This window comes from Leptonychotes weddellii, chromosome 3, assembly GCF_054177405.1.
Source record: "Leptonychotes weddellii isolate Sample4059 chromosome 3, ASM5417740v2, whole genome shotgun sequence".
Lineage (NCBI taxonomy): Eukaryota > Metazoa > Chordata > Mammalia > Carnivora > Phocidae > Leptonychotes > Leptonychotes weddellii.
This window is the reverse complement of record NC_138371.1, coordinates 64,026,633-64,054,364: the sequence shown is the minus strand read 5'-3', so window position 1 is coordinate 64,054,364 and position 27,732 is coordinate 64,026,633. Positions and strand designations below refer to the sequence as shown.

The following is a 27,732-nucleotide window of genomic DNA, read 5'->3' as shown; positions in this document are numbered from 1 at the left end:
CCAGGAAAGCCTAATCTCACTTTCTTTAAGGTTCTATCTTACCCTAAGATTCTTTGATGCTACGGAGAACATCCTTATATTAAAAAAGGAAAATGAAGGTTAGAAATATGAACCATATTTGAAGAAAAGGTAATTAGGTTATGTTTTAAAACTTGGTCGACAGCAGACAACAGAACAAGTGAAAAGGTATTGGATCAAAAGAGATGAGAGTGGTTATCAAGAGAGAAGGGAGGCCTGAAAATATAGACTAGAAAATGAAAACTCAATAGATTTGATATGAGAATGAATGATAAGGAAAGTATATAATGAGAGAACAGTGTACCCATGTCTGAACCTTAGAGAATAAGGCCACATGTATGGCCCTGGTCAGGGGGCAATGAAAATACCAAAACTTAAGAAGACCTAAATATGTTATACTGGTAGCCAAAAAAAAAAATGTTTCAGGGAGGAGGATATGGTCAGTAGTGTGAATCCTGTTAAATGAGCAGTGAACAGAATGAGAACTTTAGGAAAAGCCAGTGGATTGGTGATTAAGACTTTTTTGGAAAATTATGGTGGAAGTTCAGAAGAATGAAGGGATTAAAACAAACAGACAAACAAACAACCCTGAGTTTGGGAGTTGGAGCTTCTGTATAGAAAATAAGTACCTAACCAGTTCTCTACAAGTAACAGTATTAACTCTGGCAACATACACAAGAGTAACTCCCTGAGGAACTGGACACTGAACTTTGCATATTTTAGAAAGGAGTCAAGTGTGGAGAAAATAATCAGCTCAGAGTAAATTCCCAGTTTTCTGTAGGTTTGTCCTGAGAGTGGTCATAGTTGCAGTGGCTGAAATTCCCAATAGAAAGCCCACCATCATTCTGGCTGGAAGAATCAGGAAGGAGAATGAACACAGAATAAGCATGGTCACCAGAGAGAGGGAAAGAGCCCCAGAGAGGAGAGAGCCAGAGAAGGAAGGAGAACCATAAGTTCTGTGTTTAGACTCAGCCCAAGTCTCTGGCTGTCCCCTGAGGCCATGGATGTGCAGGGGCAAATAGGAAGCAGTTTGCAGCTAAGGCTTATGGGGCTGAACCGAAATATGAACTGCCCTTCAAAGGAAAGGAGTGACAGTTTGGAGTCTGAGCCTCACCAAGTTAATGGCCTGCAAAAACATTACCACCCTTGGCACCATGTAGTATAATGTCTCCACAACATATTCACAATGTTCAGGGTACAGCCCAAAGTTATTCAATACATGGAGAGTCAATTGTGACCCAGTTTCAAGGGAACACACCAACCCTGAGTGGAGCTAGATAGTGAAATTGTTAGACAAGGGTTTTAAATCAGCTACCATAACTATGCCCAGTCCTCTATTAGGAGATAGGGGGGCAGGAAGAGAATTGAGGTTTTGAGAAGATGGAAGTAACAAGATACTCTCCATTGTCATGCTTTGTCAAATGGTTAACTTCTAATAGTAAGTTTGAGAAATAAACTCTCTGAAGTTTTGGTTAAGAAACTATTGTGGTGGTGAAGGAGGGAGAAATAGCATATAAAATTTAATGCCAGGAATACAGGTGTTTTCTTTAGTCCAAATGATTTCCTAAAATGCTATATGTTGTATGATTGTGTACACTTTGGCAGTTTGCATATGGATTCTAAGAAACAGAAGTAAATGTATAGATGGTCACTGTTCAAGCATATATCCTGCACATGAATTAAAAACTTGGAGTCATAATTAAAAAAAAAACTATTGCCAGATTGCTTCTTTCAGCAAGTGAACAACCATGGTTTGGCAGAACTTGAGTAAATCTATCTAGGTTATTTTCTAATGTAAATTTCTACTTGGACATTCTTGAGCACAGAAAAAGTTCATACCAAAGGTTTTTTCCCAGGCAAAATTTAAACATCAAAACTTGGCTTATCACTGCTTCTCAGTGAGAAATGTATTTGTTGTATGATGGGTTTTAGAATCTTAAAATTAGTTTGCATTGGTGCGATGTGTAAATGTTACCGTTCTGTATCTACCTCACCATGCTAGATAACTACTACTGAGCTCCCCTGGCAGCCAGGCCCTATACTTGCGAAGTTAAGAGCCTCGATTGATGAGGCCGGGGTTTCAATTGCAGCTACTCCACCTGCTGGACTGTAGGCAAATTATTGGACCTCTTCAGAGCCTTATTTACTATAGCAGACTTTAAAATCAAAGTACCTACGGGCGCCTGGGTGGCTCAGTCAGTTAAGCGTCTGCCTTCAGCTCAGGTCATGTTCCCAGGGTCCTGGGATCGAGCCCCACATCAGGCTCCCTGCTCAGCGAGGAGTCTGCTTCTACCTCTCCCTCTGCCCCTCCCTCTGCTCCTGCTCTCTCTTGCTCTCTCTCAAATAAATAAAATCTTAAAAAAAAAATCAAAGTACCTAATTCACAAGGTTATGTGGATTAAGTTAATATATGCAAATTGCTTAAATAACAGCTATTTTCATGAAGACATTTTCAGTTTAATGCGGTAATGGTATAACATAGAATTTGTGGTTAATAAAAAGGATTTTCCCAAGTCAGTTCGTTTTAAATCTAGTGTTTGGAGAAGGGGTTGGGGGAGTTATGGGAAACCTTACCTTTTTAAATTGGTCATTTAAGGTATTCATTTTCTATTTTGCATAAAGAGGCATCCCCACAGTTCAATATTTCTTCTTATTAAGAAAACAAATTCAGAAAGATGTGAAAAAGAAACCTAATGTACAGTGAAGATTCAAAAGACAAAGTATTAATCTTGCTCTACTTCAAATTAACTTAATAGAATTGAAATTACAGTCATTGTGACAGTACTGGTAAAGGATTTTAACTTTTTTTAATTTTTTTTTTTTAAGATTTTCATTTATTTGACAGAGAGAGACACAGTGAGAGAGGGAACACAAGCAGGGGGAGTGGGAGAGGGAGAAGCAGGCTTCCCGCTGAGCAGGGAGCCCGATGTGGGACCCTGGGATCAGGACCTGAGCCGAAGGCAGACGCTTAACAACTGAGCCACCCAGGCACCCCTTTAACTTTTTTTTAAAGAATGTTTTATTGTAGCATTGATAGTGATTTTTTGGGATTTACATTAAACCAGAACCCTGTGATGAACTTGGAAGTAATTGGGGTATTTAATTTTATCTGTATATTGTTTATTTTCTTGCTACTTCCTTCAGAACTCTGGAATGGATCCCATTTTGCCTTGAAATTGTTGCTGCACTGGCAGTGGGTTTGCCTGGCACACTGTGTCATGCCAAACAGACAAGACTTGTAGGATTTGTGTTCCTCTTGCTTTGCTAGATTTTCAGTAATATTAATGAGGGTGAGAGAACCGTAGATTTCACACAGCCATAAATTCTTATAAATACAGTTTTCTTGTATTTTTTAATTTGCCTTTTGTCCTTAAACTTTTCATCAGATCTCTTTTTTGTAACTCTTTTTTTTTTTTTCCTTCTCTTTCCACCTTAATCTCTTCCTTGGCTCAGCCCTATTCTCACTTTCTCCCTACTTTAGCCATATTCGGTGCTTGACTTTACCATAACGTCTTTATCTCAATATATCTAAAACTAGTAAGAAAATATTCAACTTCAGTTTCTCCTTTAACATTTCATTCTTAGTTTTAATAATCTAAGTGATAAGTGAATTCTTGTTTTCAAATTGTTTTTCCACTGGTCATTTATTTCTCCTTTTTCCTTTTTTTTTTTTTTTTTTTTTTTTTAGATTTTATTTCAGGGAGAAAGTGCGCGAGCACATGCATGAACGGTGGGAGGGGCAGAGGGAGAAGCAGACACCCTGCTGAGCAGGGAGGTTTGATGCAGGGCTCCATCCCAGGACCCTGGGATCATGACCTGAGCCAAAGGTAGACACTTAACTGGCTGAGCCACCCAGGCACTCCTGTTTCTCCTTTTTCTGAGAAAATTTTATCAAGCTAGTATTTATAACTGTTCCACAGTTTCTATTTCCTTTACCAATCTATCCTTATCTCACCTTGGTTTATTTCTTGGATTTCATTGTTCCAAGTAAGAGCATAGTTCTCTGTTTTAAAAGCATAATTCTAGGGGCGCCTGGGTGGCTCAGTCGTTAAGCGTCTGCCTTCTGCTCAGGTCATGATCCCAGCGTCCTGGGATCGAGCCCCACATCGGGCTCCCTGCTCCGCGGGAAGCCTGCTTTTCCCCCTCCCACTCCCCCTGCTTGTGTTCCCTCTCTCGCTGTGTCTCTCTGTGTCACATAAATAAATAAAATCTTTAAAAAAAAAAAAAATTAAAAAAAAAATAAATAAAAGCATAATTCTAGGGGCGCCTGAGTGGCTTAGTCGGTTAAGCGTCTGCCTTCAGTTCAGGTCATAACCTTGGGGTCCTGGGATGGAGCCCTGAGTGGGACTCCCTGCTCAGCGGGGAGTTGGCTTCTCCCTCTCTCTTTGCCCCTGCCCCACACTCTAGCTCTCTCTCGCTCTCTCAAATAAATAAAATCTTTAAAAAATAAATAAAATCGTTATTCTACTTTTTTAAAAAAGGCATAATTCTACTAAGCCTCACCCAGAAACAAAATCATACATTTATTACGGTCAGTTGCCTGAGCCACATAAAAATAAATACTCCTTTTGCATCAGCTAAATTTTAGAGGGAATCTTGGATAGGAACACTGGAATAGAATGATAGTCATTGCTGTAGTTCATAATGTGTCATTGCAGACTTACCACCTTTATTCACAATGTTAGCCTTTTAAAGTTTAAATTCCATATAAGAGAGTATACATTGCATTAACGAATGTAGTATTATCTTTAAAAGTTTCATAACGTTTAATTGTCTAACCTCAGTTGCTTAAAATTTTTAAAAGACATGATTTAGAATTTGAATATTATTGCATTTCCCCCACCTTTATGGAGGTATAATTAACAAATAGAAAATGTATATATGTTCAGTGTACAATATGATGTGCTTTTTTTTTTAAGATTTATTTGAGGGGCTGGGAGAGGCAGAGGGAGAGGAGGAGAGAGAATTTCAAGCAGAATCCCTGGTGGGGCTCAGTCTCATGACCCTGAGATCATGACCTGAGCCGAAGTCAAGAGTCAGACACTTGGGCGCCTGGGTGGCTCAGTTGGTTAAGCGACTGCCTTCGGCTCAGGTCATGATCCTGGAGTCCCAGGATCGAGTCCCGCATCGGGCTCCCTGCTCGGCAGGGAGTCTCCTTCTCCCTCTGACCCTCCCCTCTCTCATGCTCTCTCTCTCTCATTCTCTCTCTCAAATAAATAAATAAAATCTTTAAAAAAAAAAAAAAGAGTCAGACACTTAACCTTCTGAGCCACCCAGGTACCCCCAACATGATGTTTTGATACATGTATACATTAAGAAATGATTACCACAGTCAAGCCAATTAACATATGCATCACTTTACATACTTATCTTTCTTTTTCATTGTGATGAATACATTTAGGATTTACTCTTTTAGCAAATTTCAAGTATACAATATGGTAGTGTTAACTATAATCACCATGCTATACATGAGATCTTCAGAACTTACTCATCCTGCATAACTGAAACTTTGTATTCTTTGACCAACATCCCACCCCCATTTTTCCCACCCCATCCCCAAACCCTGGCGACCATCATTCTACTCTTCTACTCTCTACTTCTATGATTTTGGCTTCTTTAGAGTCCACATAAAAGTGAAATCATGCAATATTTTTCTTTCTGTGCCTGCCTTATTTCACATTAGGATGATGTTCTCCACATCCATGTTGTCTTAAATGACATGCTTTCCTTTCTTTTTTTTAAGGTTGATATATTCATCGTGTGTGTGTGTGTATATGTAGTTAGTTAGGGACACTGACTCCCCACATAGTTGAAAATCTATATAGAACTTTTGACTCCCCCAAAACATAGAACTACTAGTAGCCTACTATTGATCAGAAGCCTTATGATAACACAGTCGACTAACACATATTTTGTATGTTATACGTACTATATACTGTATTCTTACAGTAAAATAAGCTATAGAAAATAAAATATTAAGAAAATCATAAGGAAAATACATTTACAGTACTGTACTGTATTTACTGAAAAAAATCTGCATAGAAGTGGACCTGCACAGTTCAAAACCAATGTTGTTCAAGGGTCAACTGTACAATATCCCATTGTATATTTATATACACCACATTTTCTATATGCATTCATCAAATTATGGACACTTAGGTTGAATTCATATTTTGGTATTCTGAGTTATTTTTCAAATTGGTTTATAAAAGGAATAAAATACTTTCACTTTTAGTGCTAAATATAAAAAAAAGGCAAGCATTGGGGAAAGCCTACATTTCTTTCTTTAAGATGTTGATATCTAACATCCTGGACTCCCAACGTACACACAGAAAAAGATTTCCATTATCTTTGCATAAAGAATAAATCTGGTTTGGGACTAACAAAAATATTAGCCACTTTTTCTTTTCCCTCCTTAAATATCATTGCATAGTCAACTGGCCCTGGAACATATATTTTTTATGATACCCATCTATGAGAAACTTAAACTGATTTACACTAAAACAAAATTCTCCCAATTCACATAAGAGGCAATTTAAGGAATCATTTCACAACATCTTTCAACTGTTTTAAATGGGTTTATCTTAATGATTTAGTTGAATGACTTATCCAGCGCCATAGTGAAGTGTAAATGAAAAGTACGACGTGTAAAGCTCTTATTTCAGTATTCATTCCACAAGTTCGGCATTTCCAAACTAGTACTTGGAACAGTTTATAATGTTAAGTATTTTAAGTTTTAGTACCTCAAAATAAACTCATTTGTTGAATGATTTAACGTTTAAAGTCTCCTAAAATACAACGTTCAAAGTTCCCTTGCTTTCTTATTTGAAGTTGCAGTAACTTCAGCTTCTTGCAGTGCAGGGTCTGCTTGGAGAATAGTTGAGAATAGAAAGAAAAATACAAGTTATCTCTTTTAATGTTTACTTACTGTCTGGGATGTTCCACAAACTGCATAGTCTTTATTAAGTAATTTAGCATTGAAAAGCAAGTCTTGAGTTTCTGGGAAAGGTGTTAGAGTTGCCATTGACTACACTAATTCTACATCCTTTGAAAAATATGATTGTTTTCAGGAAGTTGTGTCAGATAGCTACAATGGAAAATAGCATTGACATGCTATACCCATTCTAGATAAACCTTGCTTCCCAATGTCAGAGAACTGCTTGCCATTTTTGTCATTTGTTGAACAAACATGTTAAAAGGTCCCTTTTGAAATTTTTTCTTGGATGCTGGAGACCTAAAATTTTCATTCAAACTGTATCAAGATTTATTTGGTGTAAATGGTAGAAGATACAGTGTATTGCTTAGTACAATTGTAATGTTTTTCTTCAATAATAGTAATAAAAATAATAGTAAGCAGGGCTGTGTTCTTAATCCCAAAGAAGCTGAAGATCTTAAATTTACATACTTCATGGAAATTTCTCAATAAGAGAGTACTCCCTTTATCCCCTACCGTTACACCTGATGAATCTTTCCCAGATAAATTCACCCACACTGGTTATCAAATCTAAATGTCAGAGGGGTGCCTGGGTGGCTCAGCCTGTTAAGCATCTGCCTTCGGCTCAGGTCCTGACCCCGGGGTCCTGGGATTGAGCCCTGCAATGGGCTCCCTGCTCAGCAGGGAGTCTGCTTCTTCCTCTCCCTGCTGCTCCCCCCCTCCCGCCTCTCTGTCTCAAATAAATACATAAATAAAATCTTGTAAAAAAAAAAAAATCTAAATGTTAGAGAAGTAGGTTGACACAGCTTATTTGCCAAACCATAAAAAGTCTATCATTCTTTTCCTTCCTTTTCCTTCACTTTCATCTTATCTCCACCCCTACCCCTTTTGTTTTTAAGGGTTCTTTTAACATCAGAAGCAATCATTCCAGGTACTGATTCCCAAATCAGTACTTTGGAAACTAGAATAGTCTTTACTAAACTTTCTGTAAATATCTTCATTTTTAGGTTAAAATTACAGAGCACAGCTTACCCTTGAACAACACAGGTTTGAACTAAGTGGGTCTACTTTTATGTGGATTTTTTGTGATACAGTAGTGTAAATGTTTTTCTCTTCCTCATGATTTTTGTAATATTTTCTCTAGCTTACTTTATTGTAAGAGTACAGTATATAATATACAAAATATGTGTTAATAGAGTGTTTATGTTATCTGTAAGGCTTCTGGTCAATAGTAAGCTATTGGTAATTGAGTTTTTTGGGGAGTCAAAAATTATACATGGATTTTATACACGGGGGTTGGCTCTTCTAACTCCACATGGTTCAAAGGTCAACTGTACTTCTTTTTGGTTCTTTCTGGCTCCTAATAAAATAATTTTGTTTCATACTGAGTATTTCTAGTAGTAAATTTTAAAAGGATATTAATCATTTCATTTAATCACATATTTTATGATTTGTTTAACATTAAGTTGTCAAATGTTTCTGTTTTCTTAATACTACCTCTTCTCTGATTTGTTGATACAGATTTAATATAATATCTTTTATTATTATTTTTTTAAGTAAACTCTCTACCCAACATGGGGCTTGAACTCATGACCCCCAAGATCAAGAGTCACATGCTCTACTGACTAAGCCAGCTAGGCACCCCTTAATATAGTATCTTTTTTTTTAAGATTTTATTTATTTATTTATTTGACAGAGAGATAGTGAGAGCAGGAACCCAAGCAGGGGGAGTGAGAGAGGGAGAAGCAGGCTTCCCGCTGAGCAGAGAGCCCGATACTGGCTCGATCCCAGGATCCTGGGACCATGACCCGAGCCGAAGGCAGACGCTTAACTGACTGAGCCATCTAGGTGCCCCTAATATAGTATCTTTTAAAAGTTTGCTTTCGGGGCGCCTGACTGGCTCAGTCAGTTAAGCGTCTGCCTTCAGCTTGGGTCATGATCCCAGGGTCCTGGGATCGAGTCCCACGTTGGTCTCCCTGCTCAGCGGGAAGCCTGCTGCTTCCTCTCCCACCCCCCTTGCTTGTGTTCCCTCTCTCGCTGTGTCTCTCTCTGTCAAATAAATAAATAAAATCTTAAAAAATAAAAGTTTGCTTTTATATCTGGGGCATCCTGAATGGTTGGCTATCTTTGAAATGTTGCCGTTCTTCCTAGTCCACACTAAAATCCATTGAGTGTTTTAATTGCACATAACACTAAAGAAAAATCTTGTCTACTGCTTTTAAAAACAAACTGAGTGTGAAAATGTTTTCTGATGTGACTGCTTTGCAAGCTCAGTAGAACACTTTGAATCCAGAAGAAGACATGGCCTAAATGTTTGCCAGACAAAAAGTGTGCAGCAGCAAATGATACTTATTTTACCTCAGTCTGACAACATATAATATATAAAATCACAAATTGTTTGGGTTGCCGAGATTTTATTTTACTAATTAAAGGAATATTTTAAAAATGTTAAGCAAACACTTTAGAAAAAGCTAAAAAAGTAGAGCAATAAAATGAATAAATTGAAGAAGATACTAATTTAAAGAAAAAAACTGGGATCAAGGCTTTTTCTTAACAAATGAAACTCCTAAGAAACTGAAAGAACTTTTTGAAAAGCAAAATTAAAAGGGGTTATACTCTGATGATAAGAAACAATGAGGTAAAATCATCCATTTTAATAATGGCTACAATGACCTTAAATCTTAAAAAGTCTCTAAATACGAATGTCCATGGTTTCAGTTTGAACTTAAATAAGACCTATAAAATTTTGGTAGAATTATAATTTATGATTGTATAATATTAAGACATGTGCAAATCTTTGAATTTGTCAGTTTGTGCCTTTAGAAGATACACAAAGTTTTCTAGGTATTATTAAAGATTTTTTTAAAAATCTAAACCAACCAGTGGATTTATTACATGTTCTTTAATGTTGACTTTTAAGTGTCAGAATCAATGTAATACCAGAATAAGCCACAGGGTGGGAGTGAAAGGCAAGAACTTAGCTTCAGAAAGTAGCTTAAATACATCATTGTGCTATCTTTAAAATACTTGTTAAATGCTAAGGTGCTGTAGCTTGGTTTTCTTTCTTCCTCTAAATATAGCTGCATTCCTCAGCAAAGAATCTATAACAAAATGCAAAGACATTGATTTAAACATATAGGCCAATAATGGGGAAGAAGTAAATACACATACACACAGGTATTTTTTTCCCCTAGTTGCTGGTCATACCAGGTGCTTGATAATCAGAGTAACAATTTCAGTCAATACTTCAATTTGAGGAAAGTTCTTGAATTGTCAGTACTGGAAATAATAATTACAGAAGTTACCAGAAATACTTCTTGTCTTCATCCTATTTTTCTACCTTAATCTTCCTTTTTCCCTGATCTCATTTAAAGAAAAAAAAAATCTGTGTATATCTGTATGCTACCTAAATTTATTTTCCCATGAGGAAGATGAATATTCCATTGTATTTTCTGTTAACCCATTCTCATTTGAGTTTAGAAGCAATTTAAAGTGGTGATTATTTTGTATCTTTAAGGTAAGAAGACAAGAGGTTTCTTCTCCTAGAAAAGAAACTTCACCAGGGAGTCTTGGCATTCCTTTATTCCATGAAAGGTAGTTCTATATCCTTTTTTGCCAACTCTAAAAATCATACATACTGAAATATATTTTTATTGACATATATTTTAAAATTTTGCACTTGTAACAAAATAGCAGCTTAGAACTAGAAGAGACCAACCCAAGGCTCCTCCATGTTAAAATGACATATGTAAGTCATACAGTGAATAGCAGAGATGGATCTAAAAACTAAATTAAAGCTCTAATACTTAATAGACAAAGTATTGTGGCCACATTATTTTATATGGACAGATTTTAATGTAAAGTGAGGAACATTTAATTTTCTTCTATTTAAGATGTTTACAGAATCAATACATTGAAATTTCTAATGTGAGAATGAGACAGCCAGCAAAAGTGTGATTTATGAACAAATAGATATGCTAGTCTGTGCTACATGTATGTATTAGAACTTTTAATTTATCGCTTACTCTGTGACTTTGTGCCTAGCTCTCCAGACATTAGAGTAGTTCTTTGGGACATTTTCTAGGATTTTAAAATAATTTTTTTAGGTTTAACCTTTCAGTAATTATTTTGTGGTATATAAAATGGTGCTATTTAAGTTTAATAATGATAAAAAATATTTAAAGATAAAGCCTTACATTTTAAAATATTTATTTTTAGGGCTTATATAGAGAAGACTTTCCAGGATCTAAAAGAAGAATTTCATAGAATATGCATGTTAGCAAAAGCACAAAAAGATCACTTAAGCAAACTTAATGTACCAGCCCCTGCAACTGGTAAGGTTTGATTTAACACACGGTAATATTAATTTGACTGATTTAAATTTATTTCTTTTTTGATTGTGAAAATATTTCTAAATGCTTATTAAGTGCTAAGGATCTGCAATTTGTGCCTCCCACCACTTTTAATGGGTAAGTGCTGTCTAAGCTCTGTACTGTATTACATTACCTAATGATTGGCTTTTTTCTCTCTTTATTGTGTGTGGGACTATATAGAGTGAATTGAGTGATGTAATTACTGATCATCTTAATGAGAAGTTCCACCTTGGAAAAAGTACAAAACAAGTATAGGAAATCTCTCTCAAAGTTTTCAGTTGCTATTTGGGGGTTTAATTAAACATTAATTTATAAGTCAGTAAGCAACCTTGAAGCTGTACTACTATATATGAGCTAAGTAAAATTATAACATCAGGTTTATTTTTAACTTCTGCTTGAAAGTTGATTGAATACTATGGATTTTTATGATTTGGTTCAAGAAATAAACATTTCACATTTCGTGAGGCCAGTTCTGTTGGAGATAGAAAGTACAAATTTAGTATAAAATATGACTTAAAAGGAACATCTGTTTTACACATGTGTTACAGTGTGTTTTTTAAAACCTTTACCCTTTCCTAAAACCCCAGACTGGTGTTTGCTTCCGTCACTCATATGATAGCAAAATACCAGGGATTGAATCTGGCTACCAAGCACTTCTGTAAACAAAAGGAAGGTAAACTGATCATTTAAAATGATAAATTCTCCTTTACCTTTGTGATTTGAGATATTCTGCATACAATTCCCAAGAGATGTGATTTACAGTTTTCACTCTGAAAGATGTTGCAGCAGTGCTAATACCCCTTTAATTAAAGATCACTTTCCATTTCTAACAGCTCTTATATCTATGCTATTTAGAAATCATTTGATTGTGTAAATTCACTTTTTGCATACCACTACCATTTTATTTTCAGAAAAGGTACACAATGTGGTAGAGAAACAAAACAATCTGTGTAGAAAGACGTAATTTATTTCTCCCCCTCCCTCCCATCCACCTCCCTCCCTCCCACCTCCCAAAAAAGAACTCTAATTCTTTCACCTGAATCTTTGTCATTTTCATGAGAAACTGATCTTTTGTGTAGGCTAAAGGCACTAAGTACTTCTGAAGTAAAAGAATTTTTATTTAAAATGTACTAGCTATAGATATGTAGTATGTAAAATTCATAAACATGATTTTTTTTAACATCAGCATCTTATCAAAACATTGTAATGGTGATGTATTCATTGTTACACAGGGAACCTACCCCATTATTAGTGGCTTAATACTTTGACCATTTTTAAATTGCACAGGTCTAAATCTGAGTATGTATCTGTCAACTAGAACACTGAGTGTTTAACTTCAGTTTCTTCCCCACTAAAACTGCTTCCTAATGTTATTTTTATGTTTTATATTAAATGTGTCACAAACAATAAATACAACATTATTCTTGAAATATTTTAGATCTGTGTGTCACAGACTGCAGTGAAGTTTTGCTGGGTCCAAACAAAAACCAAAATATTAAGTATTATTCTGGTAGTAGTAGGTCAAAAAAGGGAAAGAAATAAAAATATTTTGGAAAAAGGTGACTATTCAGACTTTTTAAGGATGAACACTACATTGAATGAAAATATAAAGAAACCATTTCAAGTGTGATTTGCCTAATACAGCTGGAAATTAGCATTATTGCCCCCGTATTATTTTTTGTGAAAATTTGACTTTTAGATAAACATATAATTCATGAAAAATTGCTGAGTTAGTAGAATTGTACATTTCCTTTTTCTTTTTTTTTTTTTCTCATTCACTTAATGGCAATAGCCTTGAGAAGGGATAAAGGTAAAATGTATGTTGAAAGCAAATGTGGCTTCATAAAAAGTATTATTTGGTCCATAAAAGAGGGTCCTATTTCAGGAGAGAGTATCACAAGAGTAGAATATAGGATTGCAGGTTACCAACAACCATCAGATCTTTTTCTTTTGTCAGTATATAAGGTAATTAAACTAAGAAGTAGTCTAAATGGACAGCCTGTACTTAAAATTTGGAAATCTAAAAATGTTTCTCATTTTGTTTTTTTTTCTTGCAAAAATAAGTGTTCTTGAAATAAACAAAATAGAAAAGCAATTTGCTCCACCTGATGATGTTTCTCAGTATAGTGTCAGGATGACAAGTACTTTTATGTACCTCGTTAAAATTTTTTTTTATAGTAACTCATTGCTTGAACAGATTAATTCAGAAAATTATTTTAATGTGGCTGAAGTATGCCCGCTAGCTGTACAAAAAGAAAATACCTGCTTTATTATAGCTCTTTTGAGGTTTTCAGGTTTTGTTCACAAGGGGGATAGGTCAGCTACTAGAAAAGAAATTCAGAACACATTTTTATCATTTTGGTGACTCTTCTGTGTATATAGAAAGCAGCATGTTTGATTTAGCATAATGGTTCAGAACACAGGCTCTAGAATTAGGTTGCCTGGGTTTCAGTGCCAGATCTACCACTCATTCATTAGCTGTGTAGCCTTGGAAATAATCTCTTCATGTCTCAGTTTCTTCACATGTAAAGTGGGGATGATATAGTGCCTACCATGTGATTATTTTGAGTATGAAATGAATTAAGGCACATACAATGATTATAAGAGTGCATGGCACATAGAAGTGCTATTAACGTTAATAGTTGTCATTATCAGCACCAGCAGATTCTTCATCATCATTCTCCCTGTTCTTGTGAAGATCATTTTGATAAGCATTTCCTCCTCACGTGTTAGAGAATTTGGTTACCTCAGCAGTTGATTTTCCTGATTTGTTTTTTGCAGTTAGCAAATGTTACCTACAAAGAAAGTACTATTTCCTAGAAATCCTGCTACTGTTAAAGTCTACTATCAGGAAAAATGACTAGAGTTAATGGACTTTAAGACACCTCCAAGGACAAAGAAATCCTGCCAAACAATTGATTTTGGTCTCAGTTACTGGACCACTCCCAGTCACAGATTATCTAGTGAATGTAGATTATTATACTAGGCTCTGTTGGGAACAGAATACAAATTTATTTAGAATGCATTTATTGAGGGCATACTATGTGCCAGGCACTGGACAGGGTACTGGGGTTAAGTGGGAAACAAAACGTGGTTGAAGATTGTAAGAAACCTACTTTAATGGGAGAAAGAACAGTATACTTGGAGACATAATACAAAGTGTTTAACCCTCAGGGCACCCAAGAATCATGCCTAAACCAGTCTTGGGGAGCCAGAGAGAGCTATCCAGAGAAATTAATGTCTACACCAAGAAATGAGGGACAAATAAGAGTTAGGTAAAGAGTAGTCAGAAAGGACACTTCAGGCAGTCTGCACAGCGTATACAAAGGCCCAAAGACCGGAAAGCATGGCTGTTTTGGAGAACTGTACAAATTTCCCCACTGTTATAGTTCTGGTGAAAGGTGAGCATGGAGAAGTAACCAGGGGCCAGTCATGAACAGTTTTATATGACTTTTCTGAGGGATGAGGCTTTGGAGAGCCATGAAAAGATTTTATGAGGAAGGTAACATGACCAGATTTGTACTTTAGAAAAAATAGGGAACAATGTAGAGAATGGATTGGATTGAGCTAAGTTTAGCGGCAAAGAAGCAGTTCAAAGGCTGTTGTAATCCAGTAAGATAAGATGGTATGTACTGAAGAGAGGTAGTAGGTATATAAGAAGGTAAACCAAAGAAGTTGGTTGCACTGTACTACTGTCAAGTCCAAGCAGAAAATCTTGCGTTGGAATGTGCTGTGGTAGAAGAGGAAAGGTGTCATGAGACTGCAAGGAACTGACATTTGTTGAGTGCCTACTAACCTGGACAGAATTGTGCAGGGCGCTCTCTGTTTCAGTCCGCATCCTTGGGAAAGCCTCCTTTTGTGAAGGTCCAACTTCTCTGATGACTCCCTTTTTAAAGTGCTGTGTTGTTGTTTTTTTAATTTCTATCTTTTGTCCATTTAATGAAAATCACACATTACCAATCTCCAACCTTACTGTTGTCTTAGGTAAGATGGTGGAGCACAATTTAGCTTTTTCTGATGTCTCAGGATCATCAACATGGAGAGTGCTTTGATCGTTGTTTTTTTGCATTGAGAAATGTAGCCCTTATTGGCCCTACACCAGACGATAGTGTTTTCTGAGTTCTTATATCTGCTTTTTTGTTTTTCTTGTCTCCTCTCATGCTTTCAGCTCTTGTTGATACCTATATCTGTCTTCAACAACTCCTATCCCTACCTTTTAATTTGCTGCTTCTAACCAGCTCTGAGCTAGGGAAATATCATCAAGCTTGTTAGAATAAATCTAAAAAGAGAATAAGAACAAAATGCATGTATCTGTGGGCCTTTTGGCTCTAATTCTGACTCCTCAGAAGCTCTGTTTACTTACTTTCTAGCTTTTGCCTGTGTCCTAGAGAGCTGAATTTGTTCTAGAGAGCTGAATTTGTTTGATAAGCAACTTCTAGTTAAATGCGCTGCAGAGGCCATGGTATCTACCTGCTATCTACCTACTACTAGCTAACAGGAGACCTGTATATCAAATGAGAGAATTATATATTCACATACAGTTTTCTGAACATGCATCCCAAAATTTCATCCTTCTTTTGCCTCTGCTGTCTTCTTTCTCCCCAACCCCCACCACTGCTACTCCCTCACATGGATTACTGAGAGTACACAATGGCTAAATTGATTGGTGAAACACTTGGTCACACAGTGACATCAGGGGTAATAAATGGCCTAATTCACGCAGATTCTTAACCTGTATAATGTTATGTATGCCTAGTAAGGATTTTCCTTTTTAACAACTTACTTGTCTAAGCAAGCTCACAGTTGCAGCTTCCATTACTGACAAAATGTTTAAATGTATACACCACAAGCAAATGTTTTTTAAGCATAGAACAGGATAACTGTGAACGAGAGGCAAAGCTTACAGCAAAAGACCTAGGCAAAGACAAAGTAGTTTAACCGTGACTAATAAGCTCCGTTCCAGTTCACGCACTGGAGACTGCTGATATTCCTGTGAAGATGGAAGTAAATGTAAAAACTACCAGTTGTCTTCAGTTGCTATAAAAACTAATAGAAAAAATCATATTCATCTGTCCAAAGCTAATTGAACATTCAAATTTTTAAGAATGATTGGAGTGCAACTGTTTTCCTTTTGTGTTCTTTTCCCTGCAGAAACACAATGCTCTCTCCCTATACAGTGTACGGATAAAACAGAGAAACAAGAAGCGCTGGGTAAGCCTCAGGCTAAAGATGATATAAATAGAGGTACACCATGTGTCACATCTGTCACACCAAGAGGACTGGGCCGGGATGAGGAAGATACCTCTCTCGAATCACTTTCTAAATTCAGTGTCAAGTTTCCACCTACGGACAATGACTCTACTTTCTTACATAGTACTCCAGAAAGACCCAACATCCTTGGTCCTGTCCCATCTGAGGCGGCATGCCAGGATAAATTTAATATGGAGTTCAGAGACAACCCGGGAAACTTTGTTAAAACAGAAGAAACTTTATTTGAAATTCAGGGAATTGACCCCATAGCATCAGCTATACAAAACCTTAAAACAACTGACAAAACAAAACCCTCCAATCATGTAAACACGTGTATCAGGACAACTCTGGATAGAGCTCCGTGTTTGCCACCTGGAAACCATAATGCATTATATGTAAATACATTACCACTTCAGGACCCGTCTGATGCACCTTTTGCTTCACTTGAGTCCCCGGGAAAAGCTATCCGAGGACCACAGCAGGTAACCGTTTTGCATTAACAAATATATTATGTGTGAACACACATTTTGCCATACATGCACAGATATGCATCTTTTTTAGGTTATCAGTCATCCTTAAACTAATGACTACCTACAGTTAAGGGTTTTGATAAAAAAAAAAAAAACCAAGGCCTGTAATAAATGACATGAAATTTTAAAAGCTGAATATATATGGTAAAGCTCTATTATAAAGTACCTTAAAATGTAGGACACATTTTAAAATACATGTCAGCTTTATCCATACCTAGTGTGTGTCTCTTTCTTAGTCCCTTATTCAAAGCTTTTTACTCAGCATCAGTGTTACAATAGGATTCTTTGTTAAATTTCATACTGTGAAACAGATGGCATTTTTTTATTAAAAAGTTTGTGTGTCATTACTCTTTACAAGAATGCATGTTTTTCATAAGTAAATAATTGCATCGTGTATTCCTCTTTATCAAAATAAGTGAACTGTCTTTCATCTAATACTTCCATTACATTCTCAATTATATAGTACATAGATCCGAATGGTTTGGTTTTGGTTTCTAATCTGGCAATGAACATGCAGCCTAATAGATTTTTTAAATAGTCTCTGCATATGTATGATTTTAATCAAACACTTCAATGTTTCTAAAGCTCGCAGACTACTTACAGCCCCCCAATCCACTACTATCCACCCATTTATCCAGGTTCTATTGCAGAATGATGCTCTTAGTTTAAAAAAACAAAGCAAAAACAAAAATTAATGCCTGAAGGCAAATGAAAAATATATAATTGTTACAATATACAGAAGCTGGTGAAAATACAGAATGGTATAAATATCTATATAATTTGCCCACATTTGTTTGATTTCTATTTGCCTTGAGATACTTATTTTTAAAAATCCAACAATTTGATGAATACCCTTTGGCTTTCTAAGTACTCACATAGGTTATAGACTTTTAAATCAGCATACAAAGGAGGCAGTATAGTCAAGCTGTGGTATTTTAGTAGTGGGGAAAACTAGGCATCTCTGACAGTAAGCTTTAATTGTAAACTCACTTATGTTCTACATTGTGCCTTATTTCACATCATAGTCTCAGTTATAGTTACTACTAAATGAAACAAATTAAACAATTTCTTTTATTACAAGTAGAATTCCTGTGGAGCTGTGAAGTGCATCAGTTCTAATGCTTGTTACTTTTTTCTCCATTATATCTCTTGCTTGTTCTTTTACTAGTTAGTCTGTGCATTCATGTTTCAGTAGATGGCACCCTGCATTGTGCATTTGCTTTCTATGCTACAGCAAGGGAAACAGCTGGTATGTGATTACAACTTGATGGAAAAGTATTCAGCTTAAAAAATGCAGGAGAATTGGTGTTGAGCTGTCACAAGACATGGGGCATAAGGTTAGATAATTGATATTTTGGCAGAAAAGGCAAAGAAATTAGTTTGTTTTGAAGGCCATGTTGCAGTTTAGGATTGAAAGAATATTTCTTAATTTTTAAAAACATTTTGCCATTTTATTTGTATTAATAAAGCTAGTATGATAAATATAAAATTCTTGAATTGTTGGTAATGATAAAGAGACATGAAAAATTTGGGTTACATATTTCAGATTTGTATTTTATATCAGTCACTACTACCACTTTTTTATACCTTCAGGTATCATAACAAAGCGTAAAATATATCTGCTTATTTTTGCTCTATGTGATTTTCTTTTCTTCCTACTTTTGCTGAGTCAGTGAGTGGGGTCCCAACTGAATTCTATGAAAAGATCAGGTCTGAGCCAGTAACTCCTAATAGAGAAGGATAAACATGGACTTTAAAGATAAAGTGGCAGTAGAAGATTGGCTCACCAAATTTAGAAGCTAAATTGCTTCTAAGCTTATTTCTTGCTATTGTATAGATCTTAATAAGAATTATCTGTAACAGAACAATCTTTTATTTATATCCCTGTCAGTTTCCCATTAAAGTGATGCACATTAATCACTTGTACTTTTTGTTTAAACTGCAAACAGTAAAATTTAAATCTGGTTAACTCTAACTTATTTTTGCTTATATACTCACAGTTATTACTGCTGCTTTTAATCATATTTTCTAAAGAAGATTATCCCAAATTTTAAAATAAATATTTTTACTATTACTATTTTTTGTGATAAAATTGTCACTTCTTAGAAAGGGAATTGAGTCAATGTTATTATAAGCCTCTGCTCTAATATTTGAATGTATCTCGGTGCCTAGACAGACTTTGTATATTTACACCAACTGTACGCAGCTGTCCAGTAAAATGTTTATAAGAAGACAGTGATGTGAAACTCAAATGCTTCAATTAGTAATACACTGTTTATTGTAAATGATTGGTTAACTAGAATGAAAGAGATTGGTTAAGGGAATGAAAACTAACACTGTATCAGGTGTTGGACTAGGTTGTTACTTTAAAAACATATGGGTAATGGGAGCCCAAAGGGATCTCTTTAAATTGATTTTTTGAGGTGATTCTCCTCAAAGTGTCAGAAATTAGCTGTGTCAAGGTAATTTACCTATGTCAGGGTATACCAGGAAGCAAATTTTAAAAATAATTTGGTTTACAATATTTCAGGAAAGTAAGACATTCCAGTCAACAAACATTTATTGAGCACCTACTATTGAACTAAATGCTTTTTCTTGCCCTGCTAGATATTTTTTTTAGAAAGAATAAATGCAGTATTTTCAGAGTACTTATGTCTTGCTTACAATGGAGACAGTTCTGTTGAATTATGGTTTTCCCTGCTTTAATTAAGCAGCTATTGACAAGTTTCACTGTATTCAGTCACAAGAAAGGGTAAAGAAGGCAAAACGATGCACTCTGTAACAAGATTTTGTTGAATGATTAAATATTTGAGGTTTCAAAAAACACCTGATCAGTGGAATTTGTTTAGTACTTTAAAAATTTTTCAAAAACCAAAACTACACTTATTCCTATGTTTTATTCATTGTGTATTTGCTTATAGATAGCAAAATTTAAATGGCTCTTGATCAAAATGCATGTTTACACACCTCATGTCTAGTGTACTGTGTATTAAAAAGAGCCCTATAACTTAAGGTTTCTGTTGGAAAATGGAAAAGATAGAATTTAATTTTTAAAAAGTCTTAATTATTGACTGTTGTTCCAAAACTACTGCTTTTGTGATAACAGGTATTAAAATTTGCTGGTGGTAAAACTGGAAAATTCTTAAATATGTGAAGATAATGTGCATGTATGTATTTTAAGTGACTCTTAATCAAAGTTTAGCTGTGCCCTTAATGAAGAGAATTGAGTCACGTCTTCATGCTAATGCTATGGAAAGGTAATTGCTTTCATATAAGGGAATTTTGTGTTTATGCACATAACCCACACAAAAAAATTTGAATTTGAAATTCATTGGAAGTTGATTTTTAAATACAAATAACAGAAGATGTTTTTGTTTGTTTCCTGCAGCCCATTTGGAAGCCCTTTCCTAATCAAGACAGTGACTTATCATCGGTACTAAGTGGCACAGTCTCAGAACTGCATATACCTCGAGTATGTGAATTCTGTCAAGCATTTTTCCCACCATCCATTACATCCAGGGGGGATTTCCTCCGGCATCTTAATTCACACTTTAATGGGGAGACTTAAGATGCATTTGAAAACAGTTCTGTGTGATGATTCTATGTGATCATCAAGTTCTATGTGATGATCTTGGGTTTTAATACTATAAATACTTGATTGCAGACTTAGTTCAAGATCATTTATTGAAAAATAGCTATGTCACAGCTATTTGAGTTTTTTCCTAGACTTGCATTGTAACTTTCTTTTATTATCTTTTAAAAGATCATTCTGTATAAAACTATAATTCATTATATTCATGTTTACAGTGTTTATTACCTTAATTTATATTTGTTTCAAATATCTAAGCTTATTGCTTGGATTTCTAGTTAGATCTATTGAATTTGGTGATGTCAAATGTTGATAGGGTTTTTCACCTAAAAATTAGATTATTTATGCTATAGGTGATTTTTTTTTTTTTAAGTAAACCTGTAATACAAAACAGCAGACAACATGAATGTCTTAAGTAAATACCAAACCTAAGACATTTGTTGCCGAATGATAAAATCACTGGTAGAATTATTTAAACACTTTAGATTGTTTTGTTAAATAATATACATGGTTTTAAATTTTACTATGTGTATAGCTACATGATGAAATGAGTTAAATATTTAAAAAGTTACTTATGTTGTGATCATTAAATGTGTTCTTTGTTCCTGAGTGAAAAAAATAAAGGAATAAATCACGTTTTGGGGAAGTTTGTAACATTCGTGTTTTGTAATAATAGGAGGGTGATATCAGATCTGGTGATATTTAATTACGAGTAGTAGATCACTTGGAATTTAAAAATTATTTTTCAAACTAAACTTGCCAAAGAAACATGTATTTCCTGGGAGCATATCTAAAGCCCTGTAAGGACCATCCACATTTATTGATTTATATTATACATGTTTACATTGTTGTTCAGAAATTTGTTATTCATTGTCAGCAACCTGATTGATGGCCACTGGAAGACATTTGAGAGTAAGGATACCGAATCCAGAAGGCTGCAAAATTTTGTTTAAAATGAGATTTCTCTTTCATTTTTCTTCCCTGTGGTGCTTGTTTTTTTAGGTTTCCCTTTGCCCTCTGATTTTTAAAAATGTTTGAGGCATGGCTTCCATTTTAGAAAATGAACATTGATTTGCAACTCTCAAAACATGAATTTAAGCCTTCTTTGGAGTAAGTGTTTTTAAAAATTGGAGGGTTTTAGGATGGGGGAATTTGAGAGGCCCCTGTGCCACAGCAAAGAGCCTTCACTCGTGGAAGAATGAGAATGGTGCCTCGACTTCTCAGGGTGCCAAGCACATCACGTTGACATCTTCCTCACCAAGGTGACATAGCGATTATTAGGCATTCACTGTGAAGGGTTCTGAGACATGTACATCTTTCCTCCACTGCCACTGGGGCTGAATGGAAATACCTAGACAGTTATCCAAGTCTCTTCCCTACCTCCAGCCCACCCAGCCTCCCCTCTCACTTAACTCCTTCCCCCCTCCCACAAAATTAAAAATAAAAACTTCTCCGCCCTACCAGCCAGAATATACCACTGTACCTATCTCGTGAACGGGGATTCTTTTTCCTTCTCCTTTTCTAGAAGAGAAAGAGTCCCTCTCACACAGTTGCCATCTACTAGCCTGCTGACAACCAGAGGAAATTATAGCCCAGAAAGTGACTCAAAGTGTTATCAGGGACTCTTCTCCGGTCCACCCTTCTTCCACATCCAGCACTGTTAGTAAGAGCGGGAAACTCTTGTTTCCTTTTGGGTTCCAGGGCTCCAACTTCCGAGGGACAGAGGCCCTCTTGGGCCACAGGAAATGCAGCCTGGAGAGCAGCCTCCAGTCCCGCACTGCAGAGGTGGCGCAGGCTGCAGCTTGAAAGGTGGAGTGGGCACCCGCCGGGTCTCTCCCTCTGCCCCTTATTACTGAGTCGTGCAGGGGCTGCATCTTGGCATCTGCTAAGCGTGGCCGGGTAAGAACAGCTCCCAGGTAGAAAAGCTGCACACGCGAAACGCTGAGTCTGAAAAAACCACCCCCGCCGAGACGAGGCAGTTGTGAGCGGGATGCCTGAGAAGTGGGAGGTGAATGTCCTCGGGAGGGCCCCCCTCCCCCCACCCCGTGCAGCTTTCCCCGGAGGCTGAGGCTGCTGCCAGCGGGGACATCTGCTTTCTTACACTCCAGCCTGGCTCACCCCGCCCCCTCAGCCCGGGTTGCGTGGTTATTTTACCAACACCGAGGGAGGGAGAGAGCTCGAGGAGGTAGAAAAGGGGTGGCTGGAAACTCAGGAGATATTCTTCCCACTCCCCCACGTCCCCTCCTTTTTTTTCACATCTTTTAACCTTCAAGGTAAAGACTTGATAAATATGAAACGATAAACGTGTCCGCTGGCTCCCAGGCCCGCCTTCTGCTCGCGGGGCTCTCGGGTGCGGGGCCTTGCCCTTCTCTCCATGGTCCCCGGAGTCGGGCCGGTCCGGGCGCTTGGGCCGCGCGCAGGGGCCGGCCTGGTGCGCTCCGCCTGTGGCGCCTTCTCTCCCGGGCTGCTGCCTCGACAGCTGCTTGTAGCTACAGTAATTAGACTGTCAGTGCTTGTTAGAGGAGAGCGGGGAGAACACGCTTCTGACAGCAGATTCCGAGACTCCCCAGTTTGTTAATTTCTAAGAGATCTTTAAAGCATTAATTGAGGTCTCCCCAACTCTCCCCTCCCGCCCCTCTCCTCAACTCCTCCCTTCCCAAAAATTTCTTCAGGAGGAGAGAATTCTCTCCGCGTGGAAGCAGTGTTTCCCGCAAAACTGCCAGGCCGCCCCCTACTCACGCGCATACACCCTATTTTACATAGACGCATATACGCGCACTTGCATACGCGCGAGGTTAACTTCGCGGAGGCCTCGTCCAAATAGGAACCAGGCTTGCATTTAAAATAATAATACCACTAATAATAATAAGTAAGTAAGTAAGTAAGTAAATAAATAAATAAATAAATAAATAAATAAATAAACTGGGGGGTGGGGGGAGGGAAGCAGAAGTCGGGAAGAAAAGAGAAAAGCAGCAGGCTGATTACGAGGTGTCAAAACTGCCAGGAGCAAGAAGGTGATAGCAATCAGGGGTGAGAAGAGTGCGGCATTCGTGCGGGGCAACTAATTATCCGTCTCATTTGAGAAGAGCAGCATTTGAGGCAGCAGCGTTCGCCTGCTGAACGGTGACAGATTGGCGCGGAGGAGAGGGGAGGTGTTAAAACAATGGAGCCGGGCGCGCGAGCGCTGCTGCATGCTAATCAGCCCTCCCTCCGCCTGCCTGCCGCGCTCCCTCCTTCCCCCCCCCCCCCGCCTCCCTCCTCCGCGCTCCCTCCTCCCGCCTGCGGCGCTCCCTCCTTTCCAGCGGGCCCGCCGCCGCCGCCGCCGCCGCCGCCCGCTTCCTGCTCCCTCGCTTTCCCGCGCGTCCTTCCCGCCACTGGCAAGTGGAACCCAGCCACCGCTATCGCGTCCCTCGCAGGTCGGGAGCCCCCGCGCAGCTCGCCGCGGGCATCCTTCGCTGGGCCCGGCCGTAAGCGCGCGGCGGGCGGGAGCCGCCCCGAGCTGCTGCGCCACGCGCCGAGGGCCGGCCTGCGCCGGGTGCCCACCCCTGGGCGCCTCCTGGGGGTGGGGCGAGGGCCCGCGCTCTCGCTTCCACCTCGTGCGGAAGAGGCCCAGGAGCCAGCATTCTTGTGCCCACTTGCTTTCTGCTGGTGGGCTGAACGAGCTGGGCAGCGAGTGAGAACCCAAGCGAATTCACGAAGGGCGAAGGGACAGGTGGGACAGACAGGAGTGGGAAAAGAGTGGAGACCAGAAAGGCAAGGAAGGCCCCTGGAGAGACTGCAGCTCCGACGCCCGGCCCTAGGACGGCTGCCGCCCCACAGGGCTCTCGCGGCCCGCAGCCCGCTCCAGGGCAGCCGGGCAGCGGGCGAAGTCAGCCCCTAACAAAGGCTCCCTCGTTGAACCCCACAGACACCCCCAGAACCTTCCTCGGCCCACCAAGCCAGAATAGCGCACACGACTTAGAAATCAGACAGAGGAAGACAAAGGGCCTTCGCAGTAGTTGTGCTTCCAAGGCTGGACCTCCAGAGACACCCCCATTAAACTGTTGCTGGTGAGAGAAAGCCTTTAAGAAAACGGCCACCCCACCCTCTGCCGCTTAGACTTGGAGGCAAGAGGGCGCCGGGGCATTTCTGGAAGCGCAGCTCTCTGCCTGTTGCTCCTCTCAGTGCTCTGACCTGAGTGAAGTTGTCTCCCCACAGAGGAGAATCCAGAACCTGAGTCTCTGCTCTACCTCTTGAGGCAGGCAGGCCCAGGATCTGAGGTTTTGATACAATTTCCTCCTACTTTTTTAGTTTAAAAGCTGATTGTTGAGCTCCAAGCTTTTGCTTAAAATGCTCTTTTACCTATATCCTACATTTTTACTATTCTACATCTTACATAAACTACCCTTAAAGATTAAAACATTGAAACACTGCCGTTCTTGTGGCTTCAGTGGGTTAAACGAAACATAGCTTCAGAGGACTGGTAGGAATTTGGACTGAACGAGAATGCGGTTCCTTCCAACGTGTTCTGTGCTATTTAGCTAAGCAGGTGTTTAAATTAACATCATAAAACTTCCTTCCCCAAAAATGTAGATGGAAAAGGAAAGCCCCTGAAAGATAATCCAACCAGTATAATTTTTTTTTCTGCTGACCTTTACCATTGCATCAATTTACACACACAAATGTTCGTTTAAAAAAGATCAATTTAAAATGTGAAGATTCGATAAAGCTGTCATTTATACCTGAGAGTTTCATTTATAGTATTCTCTCTACCCCTCCCTGTTTGTAATGTGTCATGGTTAAAATACAACACAAGAGAATAAAATAAAAATGACTTGAGTAAATTTTGGTGTCTTATATCATAATCATTGATCTAGTCATATGAAAACCTGCACAAACACACAGAATGAATCAGTTTTCCTTTTAGAAGATGCCCAAGGCATACCAATACAATAGCTGAATGCAAGATTGTTGGGATCTACAACAGAATAACACAGAATGTTTAAAAGTTTTAAAATTGAGAATTCTTAAAAGAGTTACCTCAAGAATTTTGTATAAATAATGGTTTTTTTGGTTTCTACTCCTTGGAAAACCACTAAGCAGGCCTCTCTACCCTCACTGCATCACAGACTTCTCGGTGCTAGAGTATTATCTGGCATTTGGAAAACTCCCTGGCATGGGAATCTGTTAAAATAGCAACCTACCTAACAGGAAAAAAGTTTTACTTTACATTTACTAATGTAAATTTGGAGATTCAGGTGCTCCATCAGTATCAAAATTAACCAACTCATTAACTAGTCATTAGACTTTTCTTCATTAACCAATTCTATAGAACCAAAATCTCTCTCTGAAGTGGTAAACTTATAGAGTTCAAATACATTTAGTTCAGTTCCATGCTGTGTATGTATTTCTAATATCTAATCAAACTCTTTACCTTCCAATGTCTTGGTTGTTGTTACGCGCTTAATGCAATTTCTTCCCAGTCTACAGACTTCACAAATTTGCATGGTTGTTTTAATGGTGTATTTACAGATAAGTTTTTATTTGCACATAAGGACAAAAAGGTGAAGTGAAATTTGGTCCCAGTGGAAACCTGTTAGGTTCCCTGAACATATGGCTCATTGGGCTGTTACTTCCTTTTTGAGATCATTTTCCAAGATTTTTTAATATATACATCAATTTGACACCAGTTATAAAGCAAATATATTGGCTTTGAAGATGCCTCCACCTGGGGCATATCTCTCGGTAACAACCCATCTAGTCAGGTGGACCTCTGAATGTACCGGCTTCCAAGTCTCCAAGAACAGGGTACGGTGATTTGAAACATGTCAGAACTGACAGTTGCTTTACACTGTCTTTGAAATCGGGTAGTTCTTTGGATTCTTAGAATGCCACAATGATTTGGTTAATACAGCTCAGGGAAGACTGTGTAAAACTCTTTTTAAGGAGGCTGCACATTTGGAAAACACAGTATTACAATGACTCCTCTCAGTAGATACAAGTGATGTAAGTCTCATTTATTGAAAGTATGGGATGCCAGCTTAAGACTTAAGGGGAAAATCACAGCACTTTGAAAAAGATGTAAATGTTCAATTGGTAAAAAAGGAGGGAAACCGTGCTAAAACATGTGCCTATTTCCATTATGCTTAATTTACTATTCAAAACAAGTTTTTCCTAATAAGCTCTATTGTTTCTTTCTGTTTTGTAAAATTTAGTATGTGTGAGACAAAAACCAGATTCAGAATGTGAATGAAGTCTGTTTAGCGAAAGCTTGTTGGAGCTTACAGCACAAGGAGGGCCTCAAATTAAAAGACATACCACTTTATAACCCTGATTGGATGTAAGGAAGTGAGTTTTTTGGGTCTTTTCTAGAACCAGTTACAACTAGATTGCTAACTTCCTCCAGCCTCAGAGCACCTCATGGATGAATTCATATACTTAAAATGCAGCAAACACTAGAATATTGAGAATGATGATACCACGTATATTTACTAAGTAACTTTAGCTTTCTCTTTATTGCAGTCTTCTTTCTCAGGTCTCATTCCCCAAATAGGGCTCCACCGTAGGTTCTCAAACGTGTTATCTATCCCCTTGTCCTGTTTGTTCAGGGTTAAGTCTTTGCTCACCCTTCTCCAGAGTATTTGCACCTGCTTATGTATCTCTTGATGTTGAACTGGTCTCCTTCATTTGAATATCCCCTTGGAATCTGGAATGCCTGGGTAACCTGAAGTGTGCCCATGATTCCTTTGTTGTTTAGAGCCGCATCATGAATACATTCCTTAAATATCTTACTTATATCTTTTGGAAGCAGAGTACAAAAGATAAGTCATCACTTACTAATTAATTCAAGGAATAGTTGTTTTTGAAATAACAAAATCTCAAAGATTGCCTAATCCAACTTTCTTTTTGTGTGGATGAAAAAACCCAACAAACAATAAACCCCAAATAAACTGCATTTAAAGAGGATGAATGAGTCTCTCAAACCCACTCAAATTGTTAGAACCCAACTCAAGCTCTCCTGTCTTTCAATCCACTATTTTTTCCATAATAATCCTTCAC

At 37.9% G+C, this 27,732-nt stretch overlaps 1 protein-coding gene across 10 annotated transcripts in view; it reads left to right on the top strand.

The window, feature by feature from the left end:
• TANK (TRAF family member associated NFKB activator) overlaps positions 1-21,340 on the top strand; it is a 94,696-nt gene extending 73,356 nt beyond the window's left edge. For 9 of the 10 annotated variants that reach the window (XM_081814317.1, XM_031030822.2, XM_031030820.2 and 6 more), the window contains 4 exons: positions 10,470-10,546; positions 11,171-11,286; positions 16,477-17,057; positions 20,494-21,340. In XM_081814317.1, coding sequence (XP_081670443.1) covers positions 10,470-10,546; positions 11,171-11,286; positions 16,477-17,057; positions 20,494-20,673 — 954 coding nt within the window. In that variant the 3' untranslated portion in view covers positions 20,674-21,340. Of the gene's footprint in view, positions 1-10,469; positions 10,547-11,170; positions 11,287-16,476; positions 17,058-20,211; positions 20,363-20,493 lie in introns of all 10 variants that reach the window. The other variant, XR_004076502.2, reaches the window with a different exon arrangement.
• Positions 21,341-27,732: the final 6,392 nt, after the last annotated feature.